The sequence below is a fragment of the Bos mutus genome, chromosome 5 (genome assembly GCF_027580195.1).
Source record: "Bos mutus isolate GX-2022 chromosome 5, NWIPB_WYAK_1.1, whole genome shotgun sequence".
NCBI lineage: Eukaryota > Metazoa > Chordata > Mammalia > Artiodactyla > Bovidae > Bos > Bos mutus.
The window spans coordinates 45,724,857-45,738,737 of NC_091621.1; the positions used below are offsets into that span (position 1 = coordinate 45,724,857).

At 54.9% G+C, this 13,881-nt stretch overlaps 1 protein-coding gene across 1 annotated transcript; it reads right to left on the minus strand.

Annotated features, from left to right (window-relative positions):
- Positions 1 to 534: 534 nt before the first annotated feature.
- Positions 535 to 6,525, minus strand: SP7 (Sp7 transcription factor). Its single transcript, XM_005902129.2, has 2 exons — positions 6,505 to 6,525; positions 535 to 1,806 (listed from the first exon to the last, which is right to left on the minus strand). Exons 1-2 carry the CDS (start codon positions 6,523 to 6,525, stop codon positions 535 to 537), a joined length of 1,293 nt encoding a protein of 430 aa, XP_005902191.1.
- Between the last annotated feature and the right edge of the window lie 7,356 nt (positions 6,526 to 13,881).

Genomic DNA, 13,881 nt, shown 5'->3' on the forward strand with positions numbered 1-13,881 from the left:
CCAGGGGGCAATAAATTATCATTATCATCATCATGACTGTGTTTGTAAAAAAAAACGCTCTGGAGCATAGAAGGCAGTGGACTACAAAGTTGAGAAGATTGGAGCCTGAAAGCTAAGGAATAGTGGTAAATAAGCTTGGGAGGCAGAAAAGATGCACATAAAGGAGTCAGTGAGATGGAGAAATGAAGTGTTGGGAGCCCAGATGGAGGGGAAGTGAGTTGGTTTGGTAAGAGCAGAGAGAGAAACTGAGCAGTAGCGAGGAAAGAGCTTCTGAAGCCCTGAGTGCAGAGATCAGGCACCAGGTGACTGCCTGAGATGAGAGTTTGCAGAAGGGTCTCATGGCAAGGGGAGGAAGTAAGCTGAGGAAGCATGCAGGGTGATACCCAGGCCCAGAATGGGTGGGAAGAGGGAAAGATGGATAGAGTTGCAAAGGGCAACATGCATGGGTCAAAGGGGGTGAGGGGCAAGCAGTGGTCCACAGAGCCAGGAGAGGCTGGAAAGGCAGACTCAGGGGGCTAGAGACCTCCACCCGGCTCAGATCTCCAGCAGGTTGCTCTGCTCCGGGCTGCCTTCAGGGGCTTTTTCTGGGGGTGCCGGTGAGGCAGGTCTGGGCGTCTGACTGGCCTCCTCTTCGCCAGTGCTGCGGCCCTCCCCCAGCTCCTTGGGGCCGCTGGGTGGGGGTCCTGGACCTGGCTCACCGTGGGTGCGTTGATGTTTGCTCAGGTGGTCGCTTCGGGTAAAGCGCTTGGAGCAGAGTAGGCAGGTGAACTTCTTCTCCCGGGTGTGAGTGCGCACGTGGCGCTCCAGCTCGTCCGAACGGGTGAACCTCTTGCCGCAGAAGAGCCAGTTGCAGACGAAAGGCCTCTCGCCCGTGTGCCAGCGCAAGTGGGCCTTCAGATGGGAGGCCTTGCCGTACACCTTGCCACAGCCCGGGATGTGGCAACTGTGGATCGGCTTCTTTCGCAGCCCGGCTGCGGCAGCACCCAGGCGCTCCAGCTCCTGGCAGTTGGGGCAGTCGCAGGAGGAGCGCCCTGCTCCACTGCTCCCGTAGCCAGCACTGCCCCCTGTGCCTGCACCCCGGGGGGGTTTGGCTCCACCGCTCCCCTCCAGCTGCCCACTGTTGCCCACCGCCTTGGGTTTATAGACATCCTGGGGCAAGACATGCTGGGGCCCTGGCTGCAGGAGATGGGGAGCTGGATAGGGGGCTGGATTAAGGGGGGCAAAGTCGGACGGGTAGGTGGGCAGCTGAGGGTTCAGTGGAGGCTGAGCAGGGCCTGCAGGCAGTGTCCCTTGCAGCCCATCACCCTGGCCCTGCCCGCCACCGAGCCAGTTGCCCCCAGGATGCATGTCCCACCAAGGGGTAGGAGCATTGCCTGGGCCCGGTGAGATGCCTGCATGGATGCCTGCCTTGTACCAGGAGCCATAGGGGTGTGCCATGTCCAGAGAGGTGTAGACGCTGGGCAGGCAGTCAGAAGAGCTGTGCCCCTTGGGCACTAGGAGCCCAGGGTCCTGGGTGCCCGTGGGCCCTGGGAACGAGTGGGAAAAGGGAGGGTAGTCATTGGCATAGCCCGAGGTGGGTGCTGGAGGGCTTCCTGGTGGGGAGAGGAGCCCATTGGTGCTGGAGAAGGGGGCTGGGTAAGCATCCCCCATGGTTTTGGAGGCCGAAAGGTCACTGGTCACAGAGTATGGCTTCTTTGTGCCTGCTTTGCCCAGTGTCGTGGAGTCCCGCAGAGGGCTGGAGCTGCCAAATTTACTGCACGCCGCTGTCAGCATGGCCAGGGGGCTGGAGCCATAGTGAGCTTCCTCCTGTGGGGAGAGAGAAGCATTGGTTAGGTGGAGAAAAGGAGATGTGCAGAAGGACTGCACAGCCTGGAGACCTGGAGAACAGAAGAACAAAGGTGGTGAGGAAGAGGTGAAGAGGATGGGGATTCAGAGGTAAGGTCGGGGAGAGGGATGGGCAGTGAGGACTGGGACCCAGGGAAGAGCTCAGATAGAGTCTGGAAAAAGAGCAGAGGACCAAGACAGGGACGGTGACACCCAACCTAGCAGGCAGGAAGCAGAGCTCCCTGTGATGCTGGGGATGTGCAAGGGCCTCCGAGGAACAGGAGATGCTTCTTAAAAAGCCATGAGAAAGAAGAGCCAGGGATCAAGGCAGCACCCGGATGCGGTGAGTATTAGGGATCCTGACCCCTGGAAGTGGGTTGGGAGCAGAGGCCATTGTGGGGGACTTGGAAAGGAAAGAAGAGGCTGAAAGAGCAGCGTGGGGAAAAGCCAAAGTCTTAGGGGACCGTAGTTGCCCCCGTTCCAGGTTTTCCCAGCTTGACCCCTTATTCACTTCCTGTCTCTACTTCATCTCCTGACTAAGGCAGTGGCCTAGTCACCCTAAAGCAGTGTCCTCATGTCCCTGGTAAGGAATCTCTTTCTCTTGGCAGGGACCCTGGGCCAGGGAGCAAGAGGAAGCGACGGCGGAGACACTGGGACATTGAGAGGGAACAGGGTTGCCGCCAAGCCAGGGCTGTGGCTGAGGCAAGAATGTCTTTCAAGCAGGCATTAGGCACCTCCTGCTTTGTGGAGCCAGCTGGTACCCCTTTGGGAGGGCTTGGAGAGCTGAAATCTTCACACCCCTCCAGGGCAGGGAATTGGATTGGCTATGATAGTGGCTCACAGCCACACCCCTCCCTCCATGCCTCAGTGTCCCCTAACACGTAGAGACCCCTCCAGCACAGTGAATGAGGGAAATGTGTGTAGATGCAAGGCACAGGGATCTTTTAGGAATACCAAATGCCCATTGTGCTGTTGCTACCAGGCCAAGGCTCCCTGAGATCACCATCCCTCACGGTACCCCTCCCTGAGTCAGCTCTGGGACATCCCATAAGGAAATGGTGCCCTCCTGGATCTCTGGCTGGCACGCATAGGCATCCATTACTGAGAATCCCACCAAAAACAAGTCAGAAGCTGACCCTGTATAGTCCCTTGACAGGGGCCCTCAACGACAGCAGCAAAAATGTACCTTGTACCTTCCCAGTAAAACTGAAAAAGAACCCAAAAATCCAGGGTTCCCAGGCCAGCCTGCTAGCTCCGAGCACATAGTCTGCACCTGTGACACCAATCCTAGGGGTAAATCTGAGGTTTAAAGGCTTGCAGTGAGGGCTGTATGTGCAATCGCCTGCCTTGCCCTGCTCCCAAAGGGAAACCTGCTGTTCCCCCTGCCCAGTGACCTCTTTCTGAGGTCCTGATAACACCATGGACTCCCAAATTTGAACCATCAAAAGCATCCTCAAATCTGGCCATGGCAGAAGCCCTGCATCCTTCCAGCCAGGGTGTCCCTGGAGCCTCTCACCTCCCAAGCGGAGGTGGGTAAGGCAGGGCAGCTGCTGGGGCAGGAGGCAAATCCTAGTGGAAAGGAAAGGTCAAAATATATTGTGCAAAGGAGAGGGGCAGAGACCCATAGAACCATAGAGCAGAACCCATAGACCCACAGAGCAGAGGAGCCCGCAGGGTGAGAACCTGACCTTAAAGCCCCTGGTGGTAGGGGGTGGGGGGGGAGTGAAAACAGTGGGAGCTGGCCCACAGGGGCAGAAATGGGCAGGGACGCAAAAGAGAAGAGAAGGAAAAAGCGACAAAAGGAGGGAGAGAGAGGAACGCAGAATAAACAAAGAGAGGTGATGGAAAGAGATTGGGCAAGGAAGGCACAGGAAAGCAGAGCAAAGAAAGGAGGGGGAAGGAAGAAAGGGGGGAGGTGGGAGGGCCGATTTCCTACCTAAGAGAAAACCCCCCCGGTGCTGGGCTTCAGAAAACCCCCAGACCAGGCCACTCCTCCCTCCCTCTCCCCCTGACCACCCCCTCCCCCTCTGCCTGCCTGGCCCGGCTCCGTTGGTTTCCCTGCGGTCGGTTTATTTTTAAAAACGCCGACGCCGTCCCCCCCGCCCGGCCCTCACACTGTGGCCACAGGGGCCTCAGCCAAGCCCAAGGACCCCACCCAGCCATGGGGCGGGAAGGAGGGGTGAGAGAAGGCAAGCAGCCCCAGGCCAACAGGAGACCCCCGCCCTGGGGAACAGAGGGCCCCAGGGCCCGGGGGACAGAGAAGGGGGAGCCGGGCACCGGACAGCTCAGAAGGTTCTGGAGGCCAAGAGCTGGGTACTTGGCTAAGGTTCATCGCAGCCTCAGTTTCCTTGTCCTGCTGCTTGGGCTCTCCCGAGAACTAGGGAGAGGGTCCTGGTTAAGGATTCTAAATATGTGTGCCTGTGTCCCCATATGGGGGACCCGGGGGCTGGAGCCCACCTTCGAGTTGTTTTTCCTCCTGCTTCCACCCACATCCATTGAAAACAATGCCAACCACACCAAAACAGGCTTTTAAGTACTGAAGGGGGAATCTCTGGAGAAGGAACAAGATAAGGAGCTGTCCCAGCTCTCACTCTCACATGGGGAGGGGACCCCGCCCTCTTTCCCCTGACCTCTCACTGGAAGGCTCACTTGGACATCTGAGTGCTGACTGGCCACCTGAGGTCCCAGTTTCCAGTTCTCCACTTTCAGCCTCCTCCCAAATTATTTAGTTCTTCCAGCTCCCAAGTCTCAGTCCCCATTAGCCCCCATCCCCATTTCTCCCTCCTCCCTGATCCTCTGCATCTCACTCAGCCCAGGTGAGCCTCCTGTCACGCTTCCCTCTCTGAACCCCCAAGTTCTTCCCACTGTCCAAGAGGACTTCCTGATGGGGGTATAAGAAGAAGCTTGAGGGCCCAGGTGCCCCTCAAAATAGATGAAAGAGACAGAGGCTGGAAGCCTTGGTATCAGGGGCATCTCCAGATTACAGGGAATGAGGGATAAGAAAGTCCAGTTTCCAGGACACGCTCCTCTTGCCAAATGCTACCCCAATCCCATGTCTTTCCAGCAGACCTCTGGCCCAGCCACTCCCGCCGGCACCAGTGCCACGCTGGCAACTCTGGCATGAAGCCCACGCCCATTGACACGGCCCCTGCCTTGGGTGGACCCAGGATTTCCATGCACCTTAGTCCTCCAGCTTCCTCAAGACCAAGCACAGCATTTCAATGATGGCTCAATCAAGAGTCTCTTGGGGAGATGGTGGGGTGAGCAATCTGCCTCCTTGCAGTAGAGGGTAGACAAAGCCCCTGAGGACCCCCAACTAGGTCATGGTGTCCGCCCCACTGCCTCACATGCCATTCCCTCAAACTCAGTCACAGGTTCCCTATCCACCAGCCTTACACACACCATTCCCCACTTGGACTAACAGATACTTGGGTGACCCAGCCTGCACACACACCTGTGCTCCCACAAAACCAGCCACACGTGCAGGTGTGCTGCTCTACATTCTGACACTCACATGCAGGCCAGTGAACACAGGTGTTAAGAGACTCCTGGTCCATCTCACACACACCTCTCCTGTAGGGCTAATGAGTCAGCTTGGACATGAGCTAGTGTACTGGGAGCAGACGTGGGGCCTTCAGAGGGGCCCAAGAATACAGAAGGTCAAGGCCACTGATGGGAGTTGATCTTTGGGAAGGGCTCTCTGGTCCTAAATTCCTATGGAGGGAGCCAGAAAGCAGAAGTGGTAACAGACACAGAGTCAGAGATCCAGAAGCAAGGAGAACTCGGGACATTCAGACAGCCTCTGAGTGACTGTGAGTCCGCCTTTCCAACTGTGATGTGCCATGAGTCCCTCAGAAGCCCTGGCAGAGTCAGCAGTTTCTCAAGCCCCCAAGCCCTGACCCCCGTGGTACCCTGGTTCCCTCCATTCTCAGTGCCAGAGGCAAGGGATGCTGGGGTCCCAGCCTGGAGGGGAAGTGGCCCGGTCCGCCCTGGAGCCTCCCACTCCCAAAATAGAGCTGAGTTTGTCTTTGGCTGAAAGCTAAATATTTGTGAGCCGGGCAGGCGGCCTCAGACCCTGGCCCTCCTCCTTGGTTGCCTCTCAGACCTGGGCCCAGTTCCTCTGGTCAGCCCCACCACATACATGGACTGCCCTCTCCTTTCTCTCATTGCCCACCTCCTCTGCTACCAGCCCAGAAGCCCAGCCCCCTCCCCACCTACAAACCAGACAAGACACTGCTTAGGGTGAGTCCCCAGAGCCAGGACCCCCAAAGAACCATGTACTCACTGTTGCCCAGTGCCCACTCAGCCAGCCCTCTGGCCTATTTCTCTCCCCCTGTCCCCTACCAGTTTATCTCTCTCCCACTCCTCTCTCTTCACTCCCCTCCCCTTCCTTTCTCGATCCCTCAATCCCTCTTCCACTCCTCAGAGTTGGTGTGCTTGGCGGACCTCAGGGGTCCATGCCTTCTTCTAACCTAATCCCCTCAGTCCTGATCTGACTGCTCCGTGACCCCTTGCCCTGCTCTCTCTCCTCCCCTTTCTCCTGTCCCCCACCCCTCCTTTGACCCCTGGAAGTGACAAGCACCAGAGCAACTGTCTGTGTGAGTTAGAAGGTGGGAGTGGACAGGGATTAGGACCATTAAGATCGAGGCTGGTGTCCTGGGGGAAGGAGGGGGCAGTTACCTCAAGCAGGGAGGACGCCATCCTGAGGCTGGGGAACGGGTCCCAGGGAGCCAGGCAGATGGAGAGAGCTGAGCCGGAGAGAGGGAGAGGGAGAGGGAGGGAGAATGGGAGAATGGGAGAGAAGAGATCTAAAGTTAGAAGGGACTAGGGGGTGGGGGTGGGGGGGGCTGCTCTCTGTCTGTAGGGATCCACCCTCTAATTACAGCTTTCCCAGCGGAGAAGGCTCCGGATCCAATGAGCAGGGCGAGAGAGGGAGGCAGAGGGTCCAAATTTCCTGCTCCATTTGCTGAGCTCCCCCAAAGAAGGGATCTGGGAGGGAGAGGAGAAACGGGGCTCCCAGGGAAGCAGGAGGGGGTAGGGACAGGGCAAGTTGTCAGGGCATGCTGGGGGCGCTGAGGGTCTGGGCGGATGCAGGGTGGGCCCAGGTGCCCCACACCCTGCCCCCAGCCATCCCATAGGCGGCTATGGGAACCCCTCCCAGACAGAGCTCCCGAGTGTCCTGTACCTGGGGGATAAGGGGCTGGGTGTCTTGAGTCTCTGCTCTCTGGAGGTCTGGCACTGGGAGTGCTGGCAAGGGGTCGCCTGAGGGTCCGAGGAGGGCTCCGCTCCTCTCCTAGGCCAGCTGCACTCCTGTTCCCACTCAGGCTCTGATCCTAGAATCCTACTCTGACTCCGGAGTCCTGGCTGCGGGTCCGCGGGTGGCGGCGGCGGCTGCTGCTCCTGCTGCTGCTGTTGCTGCTGCTCCTGCCGCCGCCGCTGCTGCCGCTGAGGGAAGGAACAGGAGGGAAAAGGAACAAACCCCAAACCACTAATTAGAGATCCAGGGGGGGGATGGGGGATTGGGGACGACACTCACACAGAGAGACTGGAACACACTGACATACACACTCATGGACAAACACAGGACGATACATGTGCACGTCCACGCGCGCAGCCTCCCCACCGGGGCACGGCCACTGTCATGAATGAACAGAGACAAACTCACACACAGATGATCGCAGTGACATGGCTGGAGGCGCACACGCCCCACACACACATCCGAGCTGACCACAGAGATGCCTGCTTCCCCAGTCACCCACCTCGAGAGCAGGAGAGCCGTGTGGACCGTGTGTTGTGAAAGTCAGGAGGGAGTGTGTGTTCTGGGGTTGAGGCTTTCTGCTGCCCAAGCATTTGAGGGTCACGGAGGTAGGTTCCAGAGCAAGGCCTGGAGGGAGGGACAGGGTGGGGAGGGCTTGGCACAGGCTTGGGGCTCCCCAGTCTTCCTCCCAGTACCTCAGTTTCAGTCTTGAGAAGTGAAACCTAGGCCTACCTCCCTTAGTGGGGCAGAAGCTAGATCTTGCATATCTGAGGAAATTTAAGGCAGGCAGGAGTGAGGGTAGGGGGTAGGAAGTCACTGGGTCACATCCATGCCCGAGCCTGGCCTCTTTGGATCAACTTCCTTTCCCCCTAATACAGACCCCAGATGCCATCATTTCTTGCCAGTTACCAGCCCTAGGCCCTTCTTGGCCACACACACATCCAGTCTCCAACCTCTGATGGATCATTCTCATGAGCGCTCATGCTCTCCTGGGAGTGGGTCTGGTTCCCTTTCTCACTGTCGTGCATCCATTCCCCCTGCAGCAGGAAGAATTGAAGTTAGAGCTTAGGCAGGACTTCCAAACTTTGACTTCTCATCAAAATGGGGAAGAAAAGAAACTCACCCAGTTGGAAGAGGGGAATGCAAAAAAGTCTATGAATTGAAACCTGGACCCTGAGGTAAGTTTATAGGAGAGAGAGGACTGGGGAGCCAAGTGGAAGAACCAGCATCTCCCACTGAGGGGCCCAGCCAGCCGAGGTTGTTTTGCAAGTTATTCCCCAACACACCCCTCTCCCCGGGCCAGCCCTGCCCATCAGAGGAATGGAGCCTGGTCCTTCCCCGCTCTCCTTATTCCCCAGTCAGTCCCCTCACTTGCTCTTCCTGGGTGCCCACCTTGAGGCTCCTCATACTCTCCCAGCTCAGCTTCTCAAGGCAAAGTTGAGGAGGGGGCAGGAGCAGCTGGAAGTCCTGGGAGAGTTACCTGCAGTTTAACCAGCAGGCAGGGTCAATGTTCAGGGATGGATGGTGGGGGAGTTAGGGTTTCCAGCCCCAGGATTTGACTTCTCTAACAGAACCCTGTAGACTCAACTTTTGAGGAGAGGGTTAGGGAAGCAAGGTGACTGGCAGACAAAGGAAAAGAAGCAAAAGAAGAAACACAGAAAGACTGAGAGGCATACAGAGCAAATGAAACAATCCAATAAGATCAGAAGAGAAACTAGCGAAATAATAGGGAGAGAACAGAGGAAAACACAAGACCAGCATGTGGCTTAAAACACACACACACACACAGCAGAAAAAAGGAAAAGAAATAGGCCCAGAGAAACAAAGATAAGGAGTCAATGGCTTCAGAAGAACAGGACAGGGAGAACTGCAGGAGGTTTGGCCAGGTCCAGCGGAGGCAGAGGGTTAAAGCGGCCAGGCAGGTGGGGGGCGGGGATAAAGTATAAATAGTCCATAATTGTGTCCGATGATTACATGGGCCACCCCACCCGTCTGCCCAAGAGGAAGTGCCCGTGGTGGGGTGTCCCATGACCTCAAAGTCTCCCCCTGGTGGGGGGGTGTTTCTGAGCCTGAGGTGCCAGATGGATTTCTGGGCCCCCCTCCCCAAACCCAGCTCAGAAGTTGGTGAGGAAAAGGGGAAGCTTTGGGCAAGTTACTGCATCACCAGCAGAAAGCCATCCCACTTTTAGACCAGGCAGGCAACTGAGGCAGAGGAGCAAAGTCTAGACTCCAGAGAAGAGATGGTAGGTGAGTAAGGGGTTGGAGCTCCAACTAGATTGGGGAGGAAACGGAGGCAGGAGGAGAGGAGGTGTGGGGTTGAGGAGGGTAAGGGGAGACAGGTATGGCCAGCCGTCTCCACTTCTTTAGGGATCTGGATCCCTAATCCTACGGGGGAGGTGGGGAGCAGGAGTGCTAGGGAAGGGCAAGGAGCAGGATCCCTGGAAGATGTGAGCCAGGGCCCCTGACATGTCAACCCCAGTAGGACAGTGCCTGGACACAGAGCCCCCTCCCAAACGTCTGTGCTGAAACCAGTGCAGAGGGGCTGCCTGAAGCTCCCAGCTCCCTCCCTCAGGACCCTGGGCTCTGACTTCTTCCACACCCTGTTTAAGATAGTCCTGCAGTCCAGACCCTGCTATTCCTGGGCGCAGACACACACGCCCTTCCCAGCTCCCCCAGGGGCTGGGGTCAGCAACTGGGAGCCCTGACCAAGGACCTGCCTCCACTCTCTCAGGCCTCCCTCAGCCCGGCCTCCCAGGGGGTGGGGCAGCCCAGGCAGAGGCGCCATGTGGCAGGGGCGGGTAGAGGCTGCGGCTCTGGTCCTTCCAGTATAAACCCCCTAGGCATCTGGTTTCTATCCACCACCCCCCACCACCCTGGGGGCCCCTCAGCCTCCGCCCATGGCCACCCAGACACTGAGCTCCAGAGATGGACGCCCCTGAAGGAAGGGGTGGGATGGTGCCTTTCTGATCTTTCAACCCCAGGATCGAGCTGAACCACAGGGACGCTCCCTTCCCTCCCTGCCTCCCTTCCCTAGAAGAAGCAGGGTGGGATTTCTAGGTTAGAGGGGTTGAATCTGGAACCTGCCTCAGTTTTCTTTAGCTCTTTTTTGGAAAGGTCGGTGGGGGTGGGGAGAGTGAACCCTTGGGACAGTGGGAGACTTAGATCTCCCTTCTCAGGGAAGTGCTTCCTCCCACCCCACTACTTTCTGCCCACCCTGGGCTTCCTCTGAGAGCCCCAATCCAAAGGGACTCCTAACTCTTCCTTTGTTGTTGTCATGGGTTTGGCTACCCTAGAGAGAGTCACCAGCAAATAGGGAACAAAGTCCCGAGATGCAGATGAACACGTTTTCTGATACAGACTTAATGAGTCTGTATCACTTTCAGATATGCTGTTGCACACGTGATGAATTATGAACATACATACAGTCTGCAGGCATCCTCACTGACACACACTGATATATATATACATATATTGTACAGATGATGGTCACACCATGACACTGGCCCTAACTTCCAATCACAAAAATGCACACACTAGCACCTATACATGCCTGTAGACCCACAGTCACCTACAGAGACTCACACAGACTCTCAATACACGTTTTTACATATGTGGCAAATATCACATATATGTACACACACAGGTCTATCATCACAACTTTGCAGCTCTAGAAATCTAGGGGACTTAGGAACTCTTCTTCGTGTAAGAATCTGGACATAAGGGTGATGTGGCAGGCTCTGCCAGTCCTACAAATTGTTGCCTGCAATTCCTACTAGTGTAGGAAACTCGCGGGTAACTTTGGGGACTTGCTGATCCTTTATCCTCCATATCCACCAGAAGTCAGAGACCCACATGGTCCCGGTAAACTCCCTGGCCCTGGGGAACCCCGGCATCCCCACCCCCACCCAGACCCCCCCCCTGCTCTGCGGCCCGCTGACTCATCTCTCCCTCTCTGGAGCTCCCCAACCACAGGGGCCTGGAAGACAAGCTTGGAAAGTTGCGCTCACGTCCCGGGCCCCTAGTCTGGCCACTACCCACCCCCGTGCACCCAGGCCCAACCCTTGTCTCCAGTGAATATACTAGTGACAGAGAACACAGAAGGGACAGGAAAGAAGGCACCCAGAGTCAGGAAAACAGAAAGACCAAGGCAAAGAGGAAGAACAGAGATGGTATGGATACAGATCAGAGACCTTGAAGGACGACAGCTGCTAATCTGAGAGGGTCCTCCAAAAGTAACAGGGCTGATGACCCAGGAAATGTGCTCCTTGGGTGGGGGGAATGTCCACTCATGACTTTGGGATGTGGACACTGCCCAGTGCCTTGACATTCTGAGCTTAGGCTCAGGAAGCTTGGACAAGAGAATCCCATTGTGGGAGGCAAAGCTGAGGATACAAGGAAGAAGGGAAACTCTTAGGAAGCCAGCAACCTCTGTATGTGTGTGCGTGAGTGCTCAGCTGCTCAGTTGTGTCTGGCTCTTTATGACCCCATGGACCACAGCCTGCCAGGCTCCTCTGTCCATGGGATTTTCCAGGCAAGAATACTAGTGGGTTGCCATGCCCTCCTCCAGGGCATCTTCCCAACCCAGGGATTGAACCCACATCTTCTGGGGCTCCTCCATTGGCAGGTGGATTCTTTGCCACTGAACCACCTGGGAATCCCCAACCTCTCTATAGAAGGTTGCTTGAAAAAGGAGCTCCCCACCCTAAGGTTCACATAAGCATATTTACACATCTGTGTTATCTCAGTTCCCTCCCTCTCCACTGGATCCCTCTTCCAGTGCCTGGGTTACAAGGCAGGACTCCTCTTGCTGGCTCTGGTTCCTCTCTGCTCTGAGCCTCAATCTCTTTAGTTGACATTTGAGCCCCAGGATAGGAGATAATACAGCAGTTCCAGGGGAGGCAGATCTAGAATCAGAAGAAATGCGCTGGTAAGGCTAGGAAGGAGCAAGGATGAGAGGAGACAAAGAGGGAAGGGTAACACCGAGAGGCCTGATCCGGAAATAGAGGAACCTGCACTAGGTAGGCATTTTGAAAGGCTCAGGGTGAAATTAAGAGGCTGGCTAGGGACGTCCTTGGTGGTCCAGTGGTTAAGAATCTGCTTTCCAATGCAGGGTACATGAGTTCGATCCTTGGTTAGGAAATTAAGATCCTGCATGCTGCAATGAAAGACTCCGCAGGCCGCAACAAAGATCTGATGCAGTCAAATAAATATTTTTAAAAATTTAAGAAGACTCTGGTTATCACCAGCAAGTGCTTCTGTGTAAGAATGATACCCTGGAATCTGATACACAAAGTATATTACTGTCTTTTAAAAAAATATTTATTTGGCTGTGCCAGGCCTCAGTTGGTGCACATGGAATCTTTGATCTCCGTTGTGGCATGCAAGATATCTTTAGTTGTGGTGTGCAAAATCATAGTTGAGGCATGTGGGATCTAGTTCCCTGACCAGGGATCGAACCCAGGCCCCCTGAATTGGGAGCACCAAGTCTTAGCCACTGGACCACCAGGGAAGTCCCATATATTACTGTCTTTAAACAAAGAGAACTTGAGGTTATAGAGTCCTAATCACATTTTCTATCCTTAGTGATGAAGCTGAACAACTCAAGGCAACGGTTCTTCAAAATCTTAGACATACTCCACCCCACTCCCCCTGATTTCTCTGACCTGCTTAAATTCTTCTTAGGAGAACAGTTTTTTTTTAATACAGACTAGATCCAGAAACATTTGTTCATTCAACAAATGCTCAGCAAGCACCTACTTTGTGCCAGGCATAGCAGGACTAGACTTAGGCTTGCAATCACAAATCAGACAGACCCAGTCTTTTGCCACACAAACCTACAACCAAGCTAAAGAGTGGGAAGTATCTTAAGAGAGTAAGGACTGGATGTTATTGGAGAACAACAAAAAAAATGAATCTAAGCCAGTATTGGGAGAATCAAGGAAGGTTTCCTGGAAGCAGGGATGCACAGGTAAAGAAACTAAAGGAAAAAAGAAGAAACTGAAGGGTGAAAAGGAGTCAATCAAGTGAAGAGAGGAAAAGTGTTATATGCAAGGGGAAGAGTGTATGCAAAGGCCCAGAAGTCTGAGGGATTAATGACATTTTGAGGAGCTGAAAGTTGAGTGCAACTAGAGTATGAAGAGTAGGGGCTGATGGAAAAGGTCTCATCAACTGTGCAAGGGATCTGAACCAGATGCTCAGGGCAACATATGGGAATATTTGTATTTTCAAAAGATGATCCTGGCTGCAGAGGAGAGAATGGAATAGGGACTTAGAGCCAGGCAGTTCTGGGCAGATCAACCGCTTACTATGGTGTAAGGTTGGGCACACTGTTTAACCTTTGATGCCTTGGATTCTTCTTCTTTAGAATGGGGAAACTTAATACAGCAACCTCCCAGGGTTGTTATAAGGATTAGTAATAATACGTGTGGAACTCTTACCACAGGGCTTGGCACTTAGTAGCTGTTCCATAAATGGGGCCTAATAGTATTGTCAGAGTTTGGAGAAGAGCAAAATCAGAGGCAAGACCAGTTGACCACAGCAGTCCAGGCAAGAGGGGAGAAGGTGTGGCCCGCACGGGCAGAGGGAATGAGGAAAAGTCAATGGAAAGGTGATATTTAAGGAGCTGGTATAGAGAGAACAAGGTGAATGATCAGCTATGAGAACGAGATCGAGACCAAGCAGTCGAGGATGACTTCTCTTGCTAAGTGTGTTGGTGTGGGCACGTGCACACAGGACATGTGAGCATGTGACAGGTACCTATTCAATTCTGAGGGTGGCCCTTGATAGCCAGCCGCTGTGCC